Below are 21,866 nucleotides of genomic sequence, written 5' to 3' on the forward strand. Positions count from 1 at the left end.
GAAATGTTCTTCAACAGAACAGCTGGTAGCAGGAATGCCTCATTACAGGATTAGTGAGCAAGGCAATCTTGCAGGACCATGTATAATTAAGATGTTGAGAATATGCTTGGCATTTTATGCAAAGGATTTACAAGTCAAGCCAAAGCAAATTATTACAAACTGCTGGGTGCCATGAGTGCAAACTCTAGAAGCTTATTTAATTCAAATTTTAAACTATTCCCTTAAAGAAAGACTTAAAAGACTTCCATTTATATTGTATCATTCACAATCCAGTGAAGAACATCTCCTTTAGCAGTTAGTGTAGAATGACATCCCAAAACAGCAAAGTGCCAGTGACCAGGTAAATCTATTCTAATTAAGTTTGAGGGAACAAACATTGACCAGAATACAGAGGAGAACCTGCTATTCTTCTTGGAATCGTGCTTTTGGACTTATCACATCCATTTAATGCAGATGGGGCTTGGTTTACTTATCTGAAAGAGAGCTTCTATGACAGTATAGCACTCCTTCAAATGCTGCACTGGGAATGTCAGCCTGAGTCCTGGGCTCCAGTCTCTGGAATAGGAATCAAATCTGTTACTTCACACTCAGAGCTACTGACAAAAACATCTAGTTCATTATTCAAGGCTGAGATGGACAGATTTCTGTTCTATTGGGGAATGAAGGGATGTGGGGAGTGGAAAAGTGCTTTTGAAACAGGAGGTTAACAATGATCACAGTGAATGGTGAATCATGCTCATGAGGGCATTCAGTCTATTTCTTACATTACATTTTTGCTTTTAAGAATTGTGAATGAATCTGGAACACATCAGAACTTGTTTGGGGAGCAGGTTTATTTTAAAGGGCAAGCCAATGCAAATTTCCAAACACTTATAATGCAGGTCAGCTCCGAATTAAAAAGACAGAAGTCACACGACACCAGATTACAAAGTTTGTGAGAAGATTTGTAGCTCGGGTGCTCGTTGTTGTGGTTCTGTTCGCCGAGCTGGGAATTTGTGTTGCAGACGTTTCGTCCCCTGTCTAGGTGACATCCTCAGTGCTTGGTAGCCTCCTGTGAAGCTACCAAGCACTGAGGATGAGTGCCATGCCTCTAGGAATTCCCTGCCAGAGAACAGATCCACAGATTCAATCATAAGCACATCGACCTGGACACAATATACCGGCCACTGCAATGGACAGCTGGAACTGACAACCAGAAGCGGCAGATTCAAACCACTACAAATGCCGGAGGAAAGATCACAGAAGCGCTTCATAGGAGGCTCCCAAGCACTGAGGATGTCACCTAGACAGGGGACGAAACGTCTGCAACACAAATTCCCAGCTCGGCGAACAAAACCACAACACCAGATTACAGTCTAGTGGATATATTTGAAATCATAAGCTATTGGAGAACAGTCTTCACCTGACAAAGGAGCAGCGCTCTGAAAACTTGTGATTTTAAATAAACCCATTGGGCTATAACCTGGTGTCGTGTGACTTCTGACTTTGTCCAACCCAGCCCAACACTGGCACCTCCGCATCATGGCTACCATCAACACCACAAATTAAAAAGGATAAAAGGGAAGTCAGGCAACTAAATCAGGTGTGTTTGGCCAATGCCAAATTTGGACTTTAAAAGTTGTGGAAGGAAGGAGAAAGCTACAGGTCAATGGAGGTGTGGAGTTTCGTAATTCTAGGCCCTTGATAAAGAATGAGTCTGCATAATGGCACGATCTAGTAGGAGTTCAATTGTTCCAGGAGAAAGAATTGAGTATTATATGCTCCTGATATCTTGCAGTTTGGTTTCTCAATTAAAAAGAAATAGACAACAGTGAACAAAATAAAAAAAAGTGTTCCAATATACTGCCAACTCATTCAGTCACTATAAAACAGGATGAGACAGTTTTTTATACTGTAGTTGTTTTGTATATAGAGGTCATAAGTTACACTTGAGGTGAATTTTATTAGCTCTGAGTCCTGAGCAAACTTCAGTTAACTTACACCAGGGAAAATGTTACAGGAGCTTTATAATAACTGAGATTGTTTATATGGAGGACAACAGATGGTGAAAACTGCGTTGTGGTAATATATTGCAGGCTTGAACATACTGAACAATCCATCCATATATAATTTTGAACAGCACATTTCATGATGAATACAAACGGGTCACAGAGGACAGGCAAGGCTTCCATGAACAATTTCTAACAAAGATCTGCTAATCACTGTTTTGGTAATTGTTGAGAGACAAAACATTTAGCCACAGGCAGGGAGGGGAAAATCATCCTTCTTAGTATTTGATTCAAGATTGACTTTAGGAAATAGAGTCATAGAGATGTACAGCACGGAAACAGACCCTTTGGTCCAACCCATCTATGCCGCCCAGGTATCCCAACCCAATCTAGTCCCACCTCCAGTACCTGGCCCAGGTCCGTCTAAAGCCTTCCTATCCATATACCCATCCAGATGCCTTTTAAATGTTGCAATTGTACCAGCCTCCACCACTCCCTCTGGCAGTTCATTCCATACACGTACCACCCTCTGCGTGAAATCAGACAGCATTAAACCAAATGTCTGGTCACAAATAATCTTGGGAGAGTGGGGAAAGAATAAATATGTTATTAAAGTAGCTTTTCTCAGCCTCTGAGCTGTACAAATTAGGAATCTCCTGGAATTGTTGCCTGGATGCTATTGGTTTATAGGGTGGAGACATTACATTTGACCTCAGCCTCATTTTATTGTAAACCAAAACAAAAAGGAAGTTTCAGCTCTTGATCACCTTCGCTAGAAATGAGAATGAGTGATTCCATGTGTGTGTGTGTGTGTGTGTGTGTGTGTGTGTGAGCGCGCGCATGCACAAGTGGGTAAGGACACTGAAGTGGGCAGGATTTACATTTGGCTGGTTCGCCCTCACAATCACTCTGTGGCCTGGGTCATTAGAGAAGATACTCTCTGCCTCCATAGCCCAGACACTAAGGCTAAAGACAACTAGTTTGACAGGGATTCTTGGTTTCAATATGGTTGATTACTCAGACAGTATTACCACTTATTATCTTGTCTAATTATTCTGCCCCCCCCACCGGTTTCAGAACATTGTGTCAAACAATAAAAATTGAAAGACCAAAGCTAGTCCAAAATCAAGGGAACAATCACTCATGTATACCAAGGTCTCCAGGGCATAATTAGAAAAGCAGACTACTCCCTATAAATGGAATATACCATGCTTCCTGAATTCATGTTATCTTTCATCTATCATGAATAAAGGTCAGATTTCGACAAGAAACAAAAAGGGAAACTGACAGATATTTATTCTACACCACGTGGCTGCATTTTCCATGACTTCGTTAATCCCACACTCACTGGCATATTCTTGACCAAAGGACACTCGGCAATGCAAGGGAGCATTTCACCTCTTGTCTTTGTTAAACAAAATTTGTTGCTTTGGACTATTTGTTCACATACCTGATTCTAACTCAAGAGAAATTGGAAGTGCATTGGAGAATATGTTATTGTTGTTAGTACTTCAGTACTGCTGAGAATTAGCCATCCATTTTACGCAATGCCCTTAACAAAGTAAACTGTCACAAGGCACTTTACAGGATTGTAATCAAAGTTTGACGCAATCATGTAAGGACTCAAAGGGGCAGATGACCAAAAGAATGGTCAAATAAATACAGTTTAAAGGACGTTGTAAAGGAGAAAGAAAAGTGAGGTAGAGAGACAGAGGGGTATACAGAAGGAATTTCACAACCTCATATGGATAGCTGAAGGCCATGGTCAATAATCATGAAGCAAAAAAATTACAAAGTGTTCAAGAGTCCAGAATGGAAACAAGGGTAATCTCTGGACATTTTAGGTATATGTCACTAGGGATCATAATATAACATTCAAGGATACAAGATAGTGGTAACAGAAGATATGCTGGTGATATGCTTTGGAGAGACTTACATTCTATAAGGTAGGAGCAATTTATTCAGACTTCCTTAAAGTTTGAGCAGGATTGCACGTCATAGTGAAATTAACTAAAGTATCTTTACACGCAAACAATTAAACACTTCTGAAGGAAATATTATGCAGAATAATACACTTAACATCCTTACCGAGAGCCACAAACAACAATGTGATAAATTACCAAATAATTTGTTTTTATTTGGCACTGTTGATTGTGGGAGGAATGCTGGCGAAGGCTCTTCTGCAAGTTATACCTTGGGATCTTTATCATCCATTCAATGAAGCAGACAGCCATCTGATTAAAAATGTTATGTTTGATTTTGAGGTCAGAACTAAAAATGCACTAAAACAAATTACATTACTGAATAAATAACTCAAATATCTTTGCTAAGGGAAGACGCATTTCCTACTTGTTGGTAAGCAATAATGTGACAATGCGAAAGAAGGCGGTGGAAGGGAAGCGAGTCTCTAGCAGTAGATGCTATGGACAGGAAAAGGAAAAGATTATAAGAGGGGTCACAAACCTCTCAAATGGTGCAGACACTCACGAAAATGACTTACCTGTGACAAAAGATCAATGTCTATTGTATAACAGGTTCTTAAATCCCGGCCAAGACGTAATCACGAACAGCTACAGAAAGCGAATCTATGTGGCAGAGGCTCACAAATTGGGACTCTATACTCTTCAACATATTAACAGAAGTCTACTAAATCTGTTGCAAACCTATAGTAAATACATTTTACACCTACTTTCTCATAAAAACCTTCATTAGCCAATGTTTGCTTCTAAATGTTATGCCAAAATTTAAATCACTCAAAACCCTTTCAATAATAGTTTCAATACCACCAAATGCCATTAAAGTGTCATTTATGGTTGAATGAATAAACAGTAAAAGACTCCCATAATAAAAGTTATGGGCACAGAAAGACCTACAGATTTATACTTTCCCATAAAATTGCAATGTCTTGTGCACCATGACTCTGAAATGCCCCACCAACTAAGAAACCACATCATTCCCTGGATGAAACAAAGTAAAAAGGTAAAACCTCCAGCCAATTACCGTCAAAAAAAAAAAGGTAGAAATTGATCTTCAATCCCATTAGGCCAATGAAATTAATCTAGTACACCACTTCAATCCTTCTGTAATATGGCACCTACCTCTTGTTCAGGACAATCTGTCCGAATCAGAAACATGTTCAGCTCTCACTTAAAGGAAGTCAAGAAATCTGTGAGCATTGTTCAAGCTAGCATCCCTCCCTCAGAACTTTGCCATTACATAACTGGAGGTGATAACATCTGGTGATTTGGTTTAAACAAATTCTCTATACAAACAGAAGTATCTAAACCCTTCATCTTGTAAATCTTTATAAAATCATCTCCAAACCAAAACTTCTGTAGAGTACAAAGTGCCAGTTTTTTCAGCCTAATTTGGTAAGTAAGATGCTTTAAGTTGGGTTTCTTCACAATTGACTCTGGGGACACTTGCTCCTCAGTTAGGGTTTCATTAGTAGCAGCCTTCAGTATCTCATCTAAATGGTGAATTCATTACACCTCAGCCTAAAAGGGAGCAACTGCAGGATATTTAGCTCTGAAGGGATATAAAGCAACTCCTGTTGCCCAATGCTCAAATGGCCAATTTCCAGTGGTAGAGATGGACAGTGATAATCGATCTTTCAGTTCCCTGTATCGGGGTGTTGAATATAGTGTCCTACAATTGTTCTGGCTGAGATAAATTACATGCCACAGAAGAACAAAAACAAAATTGCTTGTAGTGTCTAAACAATGCTTGCTATCAACTTTAATTCAAAGAATCAGACAAAATCTATTGTGCTTGAGCACATACGAATAAAATGTTACATTTTATAAGATGTCATTTAATATACACGCACGCACAATTATTGCGCTGTACAAGACTCATACTCATAATACACTTTGCAAGCTCAGTAACAAATAACTACCAACTCTGAACATGGGATGGAAAGGGGGTGAATGCTCATTCTGGGATTCTGTTGCACCTTAAATACAAAAATGAGGTCTGATCAAGGTTCCATGTACAGATGTCAAGTATAATATACCAACATAAAAGTCAACCAAATAATGACTGCGTCAATGATGGTGCAAATCAGTTCAAGCATTTACAGTCCACAATCCAATAAGCCGGGCTTAGCTCACTTCAGATGCAAATGCTTCTGCCGTAGCAGCATTGCAATATCATGCAAGCACTCCGAAGTTGCTGTAAAGGAGATGTCTTGAGTGTGCAACAGCAACAAACCCGACAGAAAACAATTATTTATGTTTATCATAAACCACAAATACATAGTACACAATTACTAGCACTCATTCCACATGCAACATAGCTTATTTGGCCAGGAGTGAGCTCTTATTAGTTATATTATGGAATTATTCTGTGAGAAAAAAATTGCTAAAGGTTACTAGAACTATTCTAAATTGACGTTCACAGTGTCTTTGATAGTGCAACAAAACAAATCAGTAAGCAAGCAGATTAATAAAATAATTTGAACTGCAAATGGCCCAGTTCACAGGTGATACTAGTTCAGACTGACTTAGAATTTATAATCAGTAAGGACTGCACTTACACTTATTTTTCTGATATTTCAATTTGTTTCAAGTAATGATATGAAAAGACTGTCAACAGCACCAATTGACTTCTTAGTTAGATTAGTGAACATTTAACTGTTTGCATTTACAAAGTACTCCTTTACAGTATGCATTACATCACCTCACTGTAAGTGTGTATTAAGGGGGTCATTTCACATTTATCTTCCACCTGTGGATGAGGCAACAGGAAGGAGAAATGAGAAAATATATTCCCATCGATAGAACCTGGGAATGGATTTGGTGTAAAGTTAAACTAGAATTATGCAGCTATTCAGAGTTAAGATATGAATAGAATTTTTCTGCCATTGGGCACCCTTGTTAGTAAACTAAGTCACCATACTCCCCAAGGACCGTAGGGTTGCTCGCTCATTAGACAGAAATGACTGGTGATAGTGGTTTAACTTAGGGGTCACCACACCTCAGGCAAGGGGAGGGGTGGAGAAGGAGAGTCTTGCACAGTGCAGAAATTGAATGTGCACTGCTGGCATCACTCTGCATCACAAACCAGCCATGCAGCCAACTGAGCTAGCTGACCCCAATCCTTGCTAGTAAAGTTATCTTCGACCATACATTTAGCTATGTACAGCATTTATCTGCCTGCTCCATTCTAGTGGCAACATTTGAAAACCATTTGCCCATTCTATCAAGTGAGAAATAAACTATGAATGACAAAATATTTCCTCACCTTCTCCATCTGGAGGAGATTCAGTGAATGTAAAAGAGGAGGAGGGCAGGAACGAAATTCACTTTAGAAGTGAACTACCTAATTATACTTGGTGAGATTCACGAGCAGTTATTCAAACAGGTTTGCACTCCCTTTCTTGTTTGTATCCAGCTGACTCAAACAGCGCACCTCAGCCGTCTCACAACAGCCATCCTATTGGATCTTTGAACGAGACTGTTAACGTCGTGACAAATAAACTGCTTGGTGCTTTGGTGCAGAGCTAGCTTTAATGAATAAACAATGGTTCATACTGTCTTACAGCCAAAATAGCAGCATCCATGGCTCATGTCCATCAGAGGCACTGGGGGAGCTGGAGGCAGCATTTACTTCTGTAAGAAAAATATACCAGATATATCTAATGATACACTTCCAAAATAATCAATGAAAAAATGCTTGAATTCAAATAGAAATAAAATTGGGATGAACAGGTAGACAGGGAGAGACACCTTCAAGGTTTTGGTTCTTCACTGTGTCATAGTCACTTCTCATTTATCCCAGTTTCTAAAGAAAGCATTCAGGACAGGCCATATTTTGTGGTAGCATACAAAATATAATAATTGAGGCAAGAGGGGCTTCACTAGTTTTACTAACCAATATAATTGAATAATTCAAGCTTCTAAATGAAATTATGTCAAATGTAGGATTCATTTACAGGCAAGATGCTGTAGGGCTGGAGAGACAGTAGATCTTGTCATCAGAAAGCTTTCTAGAACAACAGATAATTTTACCAGAGAAAAAGTAAATGCCACTAAAATATAATTGTTGTTTATACTATGCTCCACTCCATTTTGAATCTTATGATATAAGAAGCAGCCATGCTTATTTACTCGCAGACTTTTCCTGAACCTTGGCTACACTATCAGTGCCTGACAACAATTTCAAACAAATGCAGGGGACAGAAACTTCTCAATTAGATTATTTTGCTCTATTTGGACCTTGTTGTGCTAACATTTCTGGCCATTATATATTGGTTCTCCTTGAACTTGTGATTTTCTAGGTTTATTTTCCTTCTCCGGATGATGGCTCTGTCCATTTTCAGTGAAACAACAAAGCTGCATCTTGTATTGGGCATTATGAGGAAAATGAAGTTTAGTTGCACATTGCTATTCATATGAACTAAGAAATAAATTGCTTGCAAGTCTGGCAAGCTAGTCTTTAAACGTTTTGGGGGAAAACACTGAAGAAGATTTTCAGTTCAGCTTTAAGAGGTGTATTTTGTCCTCTTTTTTTAAAATAAAGAGTTTGAGAGAGGTATTGAGTGGCTTGCTGCAAGCCAATAAAGTAAACAGCTTGTGAAGCCTTGGGTTTTTAAAAAAAAAAATAAGTTGGAACAATAGAAGCAGCCCGAATGGTTGGGAGTCAATCTCCCACAGAACCAGGATTTTCTGTTTAGTGTTCAGCAGCTGTTGGGGTTCATAAAAGCTGCTACATCTTTCACTCTCTTTGCAACACCTGATTCTCTTCCTGCTGTTATAATTGCATGTGAGACAATTCATTTTACTGACTATCTTTGTCAAGGATGTGCTTTTGGGTTGTTACTATATTGGAACAGTTCAATTCCTGCCTCAGGAGACTGACTGTGTGGAGTTTGCACGTTCTCCCCGTGTCTGCGTGGGTTTCCTCCGGGTGCTCCGGTTTCCTCCCACAGTCCAAAAATGTGCAGGTCAGGTGAATTGGCCATGCTAGATTGCCTGTCGTGTTCGGTCCGGGGTAAATGTATGGGTGGGTTGCGCTTCGGTGGGTCGGTGTGGACTTGTTGGGCCGAAGGGCCTGTTCCACACTGTAATGTAATGTAATCTAAAAAGTTGTGAGGGAAATGCAGAGAGCGGTTCATGTGTGGAATGAACTTCCAGAGGAAGTGATGGTTGCTGGTACAGGTACAACATTTAAAAGACATTTAGGCAAGTACATGAATAAGAAACATTTAGAGGAATACGGGCCAAGTGTAGGCCAGTGGGACTAGTTTAATCTGGGATTATGGTTGGACTGAAGGGTCTGTTTCCGCACTTTATGACTCTACCGGTTTCTATTAAAACATCCTTCTAATCTTCAAATGCTTATCTAATCATTCCTTAAATACATCTAACCCATTTATCTCAATTTCGCTATGTGGTAACAAGTTCCACACTCAGCCAGCATGGAACAAAAATTTCTCCTGAATTCCCTTGGATGCATTAGTGACTATTTTATGTTTATGGCCCTTACTTTTGGTCTTCTCCACAGTGGAGGTATCTTAGAGTCAGAGATGTACAGCATGGAAACTGACCCTTCAGTCCAACCCGTCCATGCCGACCAGGTATCCCAACCCAATTTAATTCCACCTGCCAGCACCTGGCCCATATCCCTCTAAACCCTTCCTATTCATTTACCCATCCAAATGCCTCTTAAATGTTATGCCTCTTAAATGTTGCAATTGTACCAGCCTCCACTACATCGTCTGGCAGCTCATTCCATACACATTCCACCCTCTGTGTGAAAACGTTGCCCCATAGGTCTCTTTTATATCTTTCTCCTCTAACCCTAAACCTATGTCCTCTAGTTCTGGATTCCCACCTCGCATCCTTTTCTATTTTAACTACCTCTAGAAGGACACTCGCAATGACTTTGTTTAAACAAAAAGACAAGAATTCCAGCTAGTTCTGCCTTTCCAGATAATTATAACCATCACTATGACTGAAATTCCTGACCTTCACCACCCACTTTCCATCACAGACCAATGGAGAGCAGCAGATCTGACTAAAATTGGCGAACTTGTAAAAAAGATAAAACACTGGAGACTGATCAGGCAGCTTTCTTAGTCTGCCAGGGTAATTCATATTGCAACTATATTTTGAGCCATCGGGAAGCCTATTTAAAAAAACCCTCAGATCCTCATATAGAACTTGCATTCAGAAATTTATTTTTACATGGATCTTATGCTCCCATCTATATGGTTATAATTTCATGCTTATGACTCTATGACTTACCAGGCTATTTCACAGTCAATCCAGAAAGAAAAAGTGATTTGCTTTGAATTAAACTCTGCAAACTTTCTACTTAATAACTCATCCCTGAAATGGATTTAGCGTAGAATGTTTCTCTGGTTACTTTGCATTCTACTATTGATTTCGACTTAAAACGTGCAGGACTGTGCAACTATCAAAACGATCCATTTTGATCGTTTATCATCAGTTTTTATTCCATTCATTTCTGGATAAAAGAGAAATATATTTTAGTTCGATAGCTGACGGGGACAGGAGGGAAAAATTGTCCACATTGCTTGCTAACAAATCCTTGCCAACAGTTAGTGTAATTTCCAACAGCTCAAAGCCTTCTGGGGAGAAAAGGCCAGGCAGACAATCGAAGTAAAACAAAAAGTTCCTTCCTTGAGTGCCAAACTCAACTGCAAGAGCCTGCCACTAAACGCTCCAAAGTTGCCGACATAAAGTGTCGGAGGTGGCCAAACATCTCCAAAAGACTACAGCATGTTGTTTCCGCCAGTTATAAATCAGACTTTCAATTACACAGAATAAAAATGCTTTTTAAAAATGTTAATAATTAGAGAAAGTTGCAAGTGCCAGAAGACTGAAATAAAAATGAAGATGCTGGAAATACATAACAGCTCTGTGGGTAGCTGAAACAGGGACAAGTTTCTATCTGTGGTGCAGACCCTCTATTGGGATTGTTTCTTGTTTGAAGGTCTGAGCCAAGGATATTAACTTGACTTCCATAGAGGTTCGATTACTGAAATCATAGCTTGTCATTATTTTTGCATTTCCATCATTTCCTGTTGACAATTAGCATTCTTAAGCTTTGGCAATCATTGATTTGTGATTGTACGGTAATGAAATACAAAAGAATTTCTGTTAGTGGTGCAGTCTGACTTTTAACCTGTGTTAGTAGTGAGGGTTTCTTCTATCCATAATCCAAAAACACAAATCTCAAGAGCACCACCCGTCTGCAGGCAGTTAAAGACACGGGGGAAAATAAATGCCCCCTTAGCTCTTTGTAACCCCTTCCCCAATCGCCCATCTTTTATTGCAAAGCTCACTTGGTCCAAATCTGCAAGCTGCATCATAGCTGCAATGGCCTGAAACAAGATTCATCCAAAGCTAACCATGCAGCAGTTAAGGTGCAGGTGATACCGTAGAGGCAGTCGATATCATCCTGCCCAGAGATCAACCACTTCTTGAAGAGGCGAATGTGATACGAGCACTGATGTAGATGCCGGGCCAAGGCACCATCAAGGGCCAGGTTCTGTGCGAAACTGTTATCAGCTGAAAATCGCCTCAGCAACTGCGCCACACGATGATTGTCCAGTAAGTCTAGGGAACAGCACCAATGGTAAAAAAAACAAAATACAAACAGCAACAAAAAAAAAAGGACACAATTACTATCATTACCACAATTATTATTTCAAAGGAAGAAGCATTCGTAAGAATCTCAAACAGCAAAGAATGAAACATTTGTAGGAATCTCAAACAGCAAAGAATGAAACATTTCTAAGAATTTCAAACAGCAAAGAATGAACTATATGAGGAGAAAAAGGAACATATATATGTCTTAAAATAAAATTCAGATAGCAAAAAGATATTTGCATTTACTTACTGTCTGATTATGTCACTGAAAATGTCTCAAAGTGCATCACAGTGAAGTGCTTTTGATTCATGTCCTATATTAGCAAGCATGGTAGTCATACTTTGCAATCAAAATCTATACAATTACATTCTGGTTAGTTGAGGAATACTGACTAGGTACCAGCAGAACTTTCTTTTTTCTTTTACCAGTGCTTTAGAGTCCTCCAACATTCATTTGACCAGACAGCTCATCAGAAAGATGGCGCCCACAGCAGTGCAGATCTCCCATTGCGCTCCACTAGAGTGTCAGACTGGCTTTCATGAGGCTGATTGTGGGATAAATATTGACTAACACGAAGAAACAATACGTACTTTCTTCAGATTAATGTCCAGGGGGCTTTTGAATCTGACAACAGAGCCTTGGTGCAATGCTTCATCAGAAACACTGGACTGAAGAAGGTGCAGTAATCCTTCAATACTACGCTGGAGTGTCAGCCCAGATTGTTTTGCTCAAGTGCCTGGAGTGAAATTCAAACCCACAGTCTTCTGACTCAGGTGAATGTTCTAACAATTGAGCCAGGGCTCAAACTAATACACTTCGTTGGATGCCACAATTACACTTCTGAAAATACAGACCACCTTTCCATCAAGAACATAAAGAGATCTTATTTGTCATGCCATTCTTAACCCTGCAAACATCAAGTCAGACCTGAACTGGACGACAGTGAGATCTGGAGCACTGTGCAATGACTTCGGGACAAAGATTAGGTGCGCTGACATGGCACATCTGGCCGATTCAGAATGCATCTCAACCCTGTAACTTGAGAATATTTTACTTACTTACTAAATGGAATACACTTCCAATAAATACATTAATCACTCTACCAGTGTCATTAGATTTAATCCTTAGGGCTAGTTTCCTCTTTAGGGGTTAATTATATACACAAACCCTTTATTAGTGAGACATCAAGCAATCTACAGCAGGTAATCTCAACACAGGCGACTCTTCCAGAGAAAGCGAGCTGATTGAAACTAAACAAGGAAATAGCTATAGATGATGGCCTCAACATGATATTGAAATAAAAACTCGCTTAGGGTATGGAAGAAAGACTCATGAACTATCTATCAACTTCTTTCAACTCTTTAAAAATCCAAAGATAGAGGACTACGATGAATTGGTTGAAGGAATATGCTCCTGATTGTAGACAAATGGGATGGGGATAACGTGCCTAATATATGATGAAATCATTTTCATGTCAAAATTTATGATGTCTTAATTCTTATAATCCCCAACAAACGTTCATATGTTGCATGTATATTGCTCTCTCATCCAGAAAAGCAAGTATATGACTGGATTTTGAGATTGCTGCACACTGGGAATGCAAATATTTTCTTTTTGGAAGGCAATCTTAGCTCTCACATAAACAGGATGCTCACTTTTGTCTGTCAAATTTCTTCTGTGACTCAAATGAACAAAGACAAATGCTGTGGGGTGAGAACATGAAAAGTTACAATCTATGCAAGCACACCCTAGTACGGTCTGACATGAAGACAACGAGAGATTTAGGTGGGAGGGAAAGTGATAACTTGTGGTGAAAAAATCTATGTTCAAATTATGCAGTTATCTAGAATACTGGGGCCCCTGAGTTGAAGAGAGTTTTAAACAAATTTCCAGATAGTAATACCAACAAGAAGTGTGAGTGAGACAATTTGTTTAAACAAAAGGTAAGTAGACAATTCACTCTTCCAAGTTTTACTTTTCCTTGGTCCATCATTCACATGAGAATTAGCAAAGACATGTACTCCACAGACTGGAGAGACATTATACGATTGAATGAGAGCAGTTAATATGCATTCTTGTTGACTTGCTGGTGTTATGTATTAAGCTAAACACCACTTCTGGGAAGTGATATACAATTATATAATAATTATTCTGACTATTTTTTCCTCAATTAATTTGATGGCAAAATGACTGCTGACAGCATTCAAATGGATTGCCATATTTTCACTTCTACTGTTGGTAGATTGTTAATTTGATTTCATCTCCTGTCTGATGAAGAAAAACGTGTTTGAAGATCTATTGCATTTCTTTTGTTGTCTACCCTTTCATAAAGACACCATTATACTGGGGCACGGTCAGCTAGGCTCCAACACCCCTCACTCCTCCAAGTGACGTATAGTGAGAGCCTGCCTGTCCACGTGAGGTCTGAGATTTGACTGATTACTGCCCTCCCCCAACTTCCTAACAGCATGTCACCAATGGTGCCAGTCATTTGGACCCTTGAGCTTGTTCTGCCATTCAATAAGATCATGACTAATTTGATTACTCCACATCCACAACCATCTGCGATAACCTTTTACCTTCTTACTTACCAAGAATCTAACTAGGACATAAAAGTATTCAAATACCCTGTTTCCACCACCTTTTGAGGAGGTGTTTCAAAGATTCATGAACCTCTGAGAAAATCTTTCCTAATCGCTGTGTAAGTCGATAACCCTTTATTTTAAAACTGTGATTCCTGGTTCAAGGTTCTCCCACAAGACAAAGCATTCTTTCCCCAGCTAGTCAGGATCTTATGTTTCAATCAAATCGCCCCTCATTATGCTAAACTTCAACTGATACAAGCTTAGTCTGACCAAATTGTACTCATGAGAAAACCCACCCATTATAGATATCTGTCTGTAAGACCTTCTTAGATGCTTTTAACACATTTTCATCCTTCCTTAAATGAAGCAACTAATACTTGACAGACACAGTACTTCAGATGTGGTTTCACCAATGCCTTGTATAAATGAAGCATAACCTCCCTATTTTTGTATTCAGTTTCTCTTGCAATACATTCTATTAGAATAATAGAATCTCTATGGAGGCAGGCCATTTGACCCATTGAGTCCACACCAACCCTTTGAAGAGCATCCCACCACGGTCCCCGCCACCCCCCACCCGTAACCACTCAATTCCCCAGACTAATTCACTAAGCTTATACATACTGCTTGACTATGGACAATTTACTATGGCCAATCTGCCTAACCTGCACAACTCTGGACTGTGGGAGGACGCAGGTCACTGGTTGCCCAAGGCGGGAATTGAACCCAGGTCCCTGCCGCTGTGATGCAGCAGTGCTAACCACTGAGCCACAGTGCCACACAGGTTTTCTAACTACTTGCTATTGCAGAATATCAATCCTTGGGATTAATATGCAAGAACTTGCTGCATAAGATAATGTGCTTTTAAAAAAATTTCTTGTCAAAGTGGACAATTTCACCATTTCCCACGTTATATCATGGTTGTGGGAATGTTTGCCGAGCTGGGAAGTTGATTTGCAGATGTTTTGCCCCCTGTATAGGTGACACCTTCGGTGCTTTGGAGCCTCCTGTGAAGCGCTTTGGTACTCTCTCTTCTGGAACTTATTTGCTTCAGTTCCTGCTGCTTCCAGTTCCAGTTCAGTTCTGGTCGTTCGTTATAGTAGCTGGTATATTGGGTCTAGGTCTAAGTCCTTGTCGATGGAGCTTACGGATGAATGCCATGCTTCTAGAAATTCTCTGGCTGTCCTACATTTAGCTTGTCCTATGATCATTGTGTTTTTCCAGTCAAATTTGTGCTCCTTGTCATCTGTGTATAGCTACTAGGGACAGGTGGTCGTGATGTTTAGTGGCTAGTTGGTGTTCGTGGATGCGGATTGCTAGTTGTCTGCCGGTTTGGCTAAAATAGTGTTTTGTGCATGGAATCTTCTTGCATGGAATCTTCTAAATTACGTTTGTCTTGCACATGATGGGTATAGGGTCTTTTGTCCTGGTGAGTTGTTGTCTGAGCGCGGCTGTCGGTTTATTGGCTGTCATGGATCTGAATAGTTGGAGAAGTCTGGCTGTCAGTTCCGAGACGTTTTTATATTAGGTAGAGTGATTAGTGTGTTGTGTCATGGCATGTCCATGTCACGTTGTTTGTCTATTAGGCATCTGTGAATGAAGTTGAAGGGATATCCATTCTTGAAGACTCTGCAGGAGGTGTTCTTCTTCTTCTCTTCGCAGGTTGGGAGTGCTGCAGTGTGTTGTAGCTCTTTTGAACAGGGTTCTAATGCAGCTTCTCTTGTATACGTTTGGGTTGTTGCTGTTATAATTCAGGATCTAGTCAGCGTGCGTGGCTTTTCTGTACACTCTGGTGGAGCATTCACATCCAGGAAAGGGAATTGATTGTTGGTTTCCTCCTCTCTCATAAATCTGATACCTTGAGCATGGTGTTCTCAATTTCTGTTCTCTCAGTAATTACAAAAGTGTCATTCACACATCTGATCCAGAATTTGGATCAGATTTGTGGGAGGGTTGTTTGTTCAGTCTTTGCGTCACTGTTTCTGCTATGAGCCCAGAGAAGGTTGATCCCATAAGTGTCCCATTGATCTATTCATATATTTGGTTGTTGAATGTGAAGTGTGTTGTCAAGTACAGGTCTAATAGCTTGAGCGCGTGCCCTTGTTGATAGGTTCCCCATTGTGTTGGCTGTTCTGCTTGCCCAGGAGGTTGGCTATTGTCTCTCTGGCTAGATTTTTGTCAATTGAAGTAAATAGTTCCGTTACAATGAATGAGACCATTGCTTCGTCCTTGTCTTGATGTTGCCTAGGAATTGCTATGACGTCTATATGGCGTGTTTGGATTGACTAATAGGATGTTTCAGTTTTTGTTGAAGTTCTTCTGCCAGTTTATGTGATGAAGCAGGAATGGAACCAAATAAATTCCAGAAGAGACAGTACCACAGCGCTTCACAGGCGGCTCCAAAACACTGAAGATGTCACCTAGACAGGGGACAAAATATCTGCAACTCAACTTCCCAGCTCAGCAAACATACCCACAACCATGGCAACTGGCACCAGAGCTACAAATCTTTACGCAAACCTTGAACATTATACCCTATTTACCAGATCTTTCCCCATTCGCTTAGTTTACCTATGTCTGCTTGTAGCCTCCTTATTTCATTTTGACATCTTACTTTACTACCTATTTTTTGTGTCATCAGTAAGTTTAGCAACCATACCCATTGGGCAAAAGTGAGGACTGCAGATGTTGGAAACCAGAGCACCACTCTGATCTAAACCATACCCATTGGTCTCTTCATTTAAATTGTCCAAGAAGGAGAACCCAGCACTGATCCCTTTGGCGCACCATTCATTTACATTTTGCCAAGAAAATGACCTACTTATTCTTATTCTCTGTTGTTTGTTGGCTAGGCAACTTGCTACGTTATCCTTTACACCTTGAGCTTTTTCCTGCAATAGCCTCTAATGTGGCACCTATTTCTAGTTAGCTTCCACTTGTCCTTGGTTCCTTCTTTCTTCTTCTTTCAGTAATGCTTTGATTTTTAAAAAAATATTCTGTACAATCTCTGATCTGCCAGCCACCTTTGTTGAATTATATGCTTTCCTTTAAATGTGATCCTATTTTCGACTTGTTCAGTTAACCACAGATGGTTGGTACTTATTTTGTGCTTGAATATATCTACCCTGTGTACCAAATGGTTGTGATCAGAAATGCCTCTCCAAGCAGGAGCTGACCCTTATGGGTGAGCTCTACCACTCATTTGACAGAAAACCTGGCCATGCATCTTGAAACCTGCAAAAGACAGTCAAGTTCGTTGATGATTAACTGGACAGTGAAGTGAAATCAGAAGCTATAAATGGCTGCCAGTCAGAGCTTCAGAGCTGATGAAATGGAATGATTGACAAGTGCGATTGTTGTTCTAAACTGATGGAGGTTACATCAAAGGAAAAGTCATCAACTTAAAAAAAGGTTATAATGTGTGATTTCTTTGCATATTAAAGTGGAATCATGGCAAAGATTTTGGTGTGGCAAGGCTGAAGTAATGAAAAATAAAAAGGAGTAAAGCAAATATTGAGAAAAGAAAAATTGAAGTGGACATTCAAAAGATTTAAAAAGCACAAGTGCATTTAAGAAACATGCAAAAAAAAGTCAAAAAGTTAAGATTGTAAAGGATAATTGAAAAGAAGCAAACATACCATTAGTCGGATGCTTTGCAAACGAGACAGAAAATCTTTTAACGGCTGGCATAGATAACATTTCTGAGGAAACAAAAAGGACTGAAGTTAAAACTAACACTGCAGTTTTAACACAGAACTCCCCACATTACATGAGCGGGTGATGACTCCTTAGAAGAAAAATGCAACCCAATCCTCTCTCATTGGGGCCTCTTCCTTCAACACTTTCTCCTTTAGGTTGGGAGAAGAGTGGAACGCTTTTTATGGATTGCACTGCCCTGAGCTGGACTATCAGGAGCAATGTTTGGCATGTATTAGGTTGGCAATGTATCTTTCTCCAGATGTATCCAACCAACCATTCCAATGTAATTTTATTTTAGGCAATGCTGGCCTGACAACTGAAAGTCTTTAAGTCCAAGAGTTCAATTGCAAACAAGACCAGAGACTCAAAAGAGTGAAATGGAGATCCTAAACTGGCTAACTCCCACTTGCCATATTTGAAGAGTCAGGTGTCCTTTACGGGTCTTTGGTATTGGTAAATAAACAATATTTAGATCTACTACATCTTTTCCACTCATGCCACATCTCAATTTTTGGTGGTCACCACATGCCATAGCGTAGCTGGGTGTCAGCAGAACTGAATTATCTCTAGGAATGCTCCAGCACCAATATTAATGGTGCCAGCACAAAGTTTGTCTTTCCTTTTTTGAGAAGCAAAATGAAATTAAAATAGCCCTCCTAACACACCAATTTATTGTTATGGACTGTCATATTTGTTTGCCATTAAATATGAAGAACACTATTAAGCTGCAGCGGGTTCAGAAGAGATTTACCAGGATGTTGTCGCGTATGGAAGGTGAGTTATAAAGCAAGGCTGGATAGGTTGGGACATTTTCCACTGGAGCGCAAGAGGTTGAGAGGCGACTTTATAGAAGTTCATAAAATCACGAGGGGTATGGATTGTCAATGGTAGTTGTCTTTCCCTAAGATGGGAGATTTCAAATCTAGGGGACACGTTTTTAAGGCGAGAGGAGAGAAATTTAAAAAAGACTTGGGGGCAAGTTTTTTTTACACAGAGGGTAGTTCGAGTGTGGAATGAACTTCCTGAGAAAGTCGTGGATGTGGATATAATTGCAACATTTAAAAGACATTTGGATAAGTACATGAACTGGTTGGACCATGCTGTATGACTCTGTGGTTCTCTCTTGCTGGTGAGTCATGATTTTACTTTCATTGCATGCATTTGAGCCGTATGTGCAGAAATCTGTCACTTCATTGGGTGGCAAGTAGTGGAACTTGCCGGTCTCCCCATTCCTGCTTGTCATTACAATGCTGGCGAGGTCTCTGTATAACAACATTATACTCAGTTATTGTCTCTAAAGATCAGGTGAGTTACAGGAACACAGTTTGGGTTAACCATACCTGGCACTGAGTCAGCACATCAGCATTCCCCCTCACGTTCTCACAGGAAATCTCCCAACGTAAGTAATTCATAACATACATAATTTATGATTCCTTGAGGCATTTTCTAAAACAACTAATATTTAATCCTAACATCTCTCATTTCCTGGAGAAAGAGAGCATAACCAATCACTGCATACCTTTGCCCCATCCCTGTGACTCGAATGATCATTGGTGAATATTAAGTTGCCAAGAGTAGAATTGTGGATAAAATGAGCAGAATGATGTAATTAAGCAAAACATACAAGACTCTTGGAATATGGCAAGCACTAATTGCTTTTCTCTGGTGATTGGACGTTGGCTATCATAAAAATCTTAGAGAGAAAATGCCCCATGATTTTTATTGTTTGACTGAAACCAGTTGCCCTCTTCTGTGGACTTTCACTAAGATACAGTCTCATGGTTCCCCTTTATCCAAGTGACATTTGCCTCTCGTCTCTCCAACCAAAGGGGAGATCACAGTTCAGTCGACCCTGTCTTTGCCCAACAAATCTCGACATGGGTGCCCAGCTTGACAAACACACCACATAGGTAGATAGTCACAACACTCAAGATTCCAGCATGAATTGCTGGATGGTGGTCAGTAGTGGCAGACTGTGCCCTCTCCAAACAATGCTCATGAAGGCCAACCTTAAGCCCCTATTGTTGCTTCAGATCCAATCAGCAAACTCACCAGGGATTTAGTGAGGTTCTGCTGCTTACTGCGTAAATCAGCTGACCTACAGGAAGAGTACAGCTTGTGTGGCAAGCAATCGTAAATTCTCTATTTCAGCCCAGAATCTGCTAGAGACTGGATTATAGCCATTATTGGTATATGGTATTTTCATCATACACTAGGAATGGAAAGTTCTGTCAGAGATTAAGTGTAGGCTGGCTAGTCAATCAATCCACATTAATATTATTATTGCCTTTGATGATGAATTGCTTTGAAAAATGTTTGTAGATTGCTAGAGCTCAAGCCAACTTGGATTAGTTCTTTGGCTTCTGGGTACAATAGGTCTATAAATTCACTGAAGACCTGCTGGTTCAGAGCTCTGCGAATGCTTAAAAATACCTATAAAAACTTTGATCAGAAGAGAAAAGATTCTCAAGAAAAAACATAGTATTCTTTTAAACATCACAACTTCAGAGCTTTATGAAGGTGTAGCAAAAAGATGCAGGGCCAGATAAAAGGGAACATAGAAAAGAGGAAGCAAGGATAAAGAGAAAGTTAGACCAGTTGTATTGCTCAAGTCCTACACCCCTTTCCAAAGTCATACAAGTGTAAAACAAAACACTTCGCACAATTTTCTGTCGCCTGTCTTAAATGGTATTCCTTTAAGAAATCGGGATGAATTCTGCAGCTTTCCTTAATGATAGCCTATTTCCTATGATTTATCAAAGCCATTTTAATGAATGCAAGGCTGCAACATTACAATTATCTTTCTGGAGCTCAAACTACCACTTTTTAAAGAATGGCTTTGTATCATAATTATCCTTCATGTACTTATTGAAGGATCCAGTTCCATCATATGACTTGGCATACCACCCCATGTTGCACAGTTGCTTGCTTCAGTCACATCGTCACCAAGGATGGGCAAAAGAAGATTCAGACAATCAAGCCTAAAACATCAGCACACTGAAGGTTATTCTTCAGGGGACAGTGACAAGAAGAGTTGGTGTCAGCAATTCCTGAAGGTGCGATGCCTCATCCAGAAACATATTTCCAAAACTGACCTGGTACAATTCTTCACACAGATGCTCTAGCTAACATTAAGATTGCTTCAATTTTCAATTGTTATATTGCCACAATTAAGACTGTTATTTTGCTGTCAAAATTGGAAACAGTCTACGTAACAGGAATATTTTCCTTTATACCCCTGAACAATGCAGGTATTATTGCAAGTGTGTGAAGATTTAGTACAAAGGAGAAAGTGAAGTATAACTCAAGACAAACTAAAAGAGTTACATCTTGAATGCATACACTACTTGTAGCATCTGCCCAACGTAAATGTTATGGGTAAATTTTATCTTGCAATGACAGCCAGTAGAATCCACTTCCACTGGCAACAGAAACATCCTTAACTTTATTTAGTCTACCCTACAACTGTCTGTATTCATTTATTCAACTCAAAAACCCTTGGCCAAAGAACACTGTCAAAACAAAAGAGTAGTGTTTTGTGAACTAAAAATATTGATAGCTATATAGAATTATAAGCAAATAATAATTAATACATGAATTGGTGAGGCACTGCATTTATGAGGTGTGTGTGAATGCAACAGAAGTCAATGATTGCCTCGTGAAGTAGTCTTCCCCATCCTGCATTCCAGACATATCCATAACATACTCTCCCACTGAAATTAATGGAGAGAGTTTGGAGAACCTTACATAACAGATTGTCAAATGTTCTCACATTGCAATTAACAAAACGTCAAGCTGGCAAAACAGCTTACCTTTCCCAGGAACAAGTGCAAGCCTGCAGTATAATACAACAAAGACTGGCATATCAATTAACTTGGAGACAATTAAAAGTGGGCATTAATCCTGACGGTGACATCCACACTCTGGGAATGAATAAATACATGTTTTTAAATGTGCCCCACCCTTTAGTGAT

The 21,866-nt window shown here is 39.7% G+C and overlaps 1 protein-coding gene across 10 annotated transcripts in view; it reads right to left on the reverse strand.

Moving 5' to 3' along the window:
- ppip5k1a (diphosphoinositol pentakisphosphate kinase 1a) overlaps nucleotides 1-21,866 on the reverse strand; it is a 162,220-nt gene that overhangs the window by 12,752 nt on the left and 127,602 nt on the right. For 3 of the 10 annotated variants that reach the window (XM_043680432.1, XM_043680429.1, XM_043680430.1), the window contains 2 exons: nucleotides 17,833-17,895; nucleotides 11,396-11,575 (listed from right to left, as the gene is read on the reverse strand). The exons of 4 other annotated variants lie outside the window; for them this stretch is intronic. In XM_043680432.1, the coding sequence (XP_043536367.1) occupies nucleotides 11,396-11,575; nucleotides 17,833-17,895 (243 nt within the window). The remainder of the gene's footprint in view (nucleotides 1-11,395; nucleotides 11,576-17,832; nucleotides 17,896-21,866) is intronic. 3 more of the 10 variants (XM_043680437.1, XM_043680433.1, XM_043680434.1) reach the window with 1 other exon arrangement.

This window comes from Chiloscyllium plagiosum, chromosome 40 (genome assembly GCF_004010195.1).
Source record: "Chiloscyllium plagiosum isolate BGI_BamShark_2017 chromosome 40, ASM401019v2, whole genome shotgun sequence".
Classification (NCBI taxonomy): Eukaryota; Metazoa; Chordata; class Chondrichthyes; order Orectolobiformes; family Hemiscylliidae; genus Chiloscyllium; species Chiloscyllium plagiosum.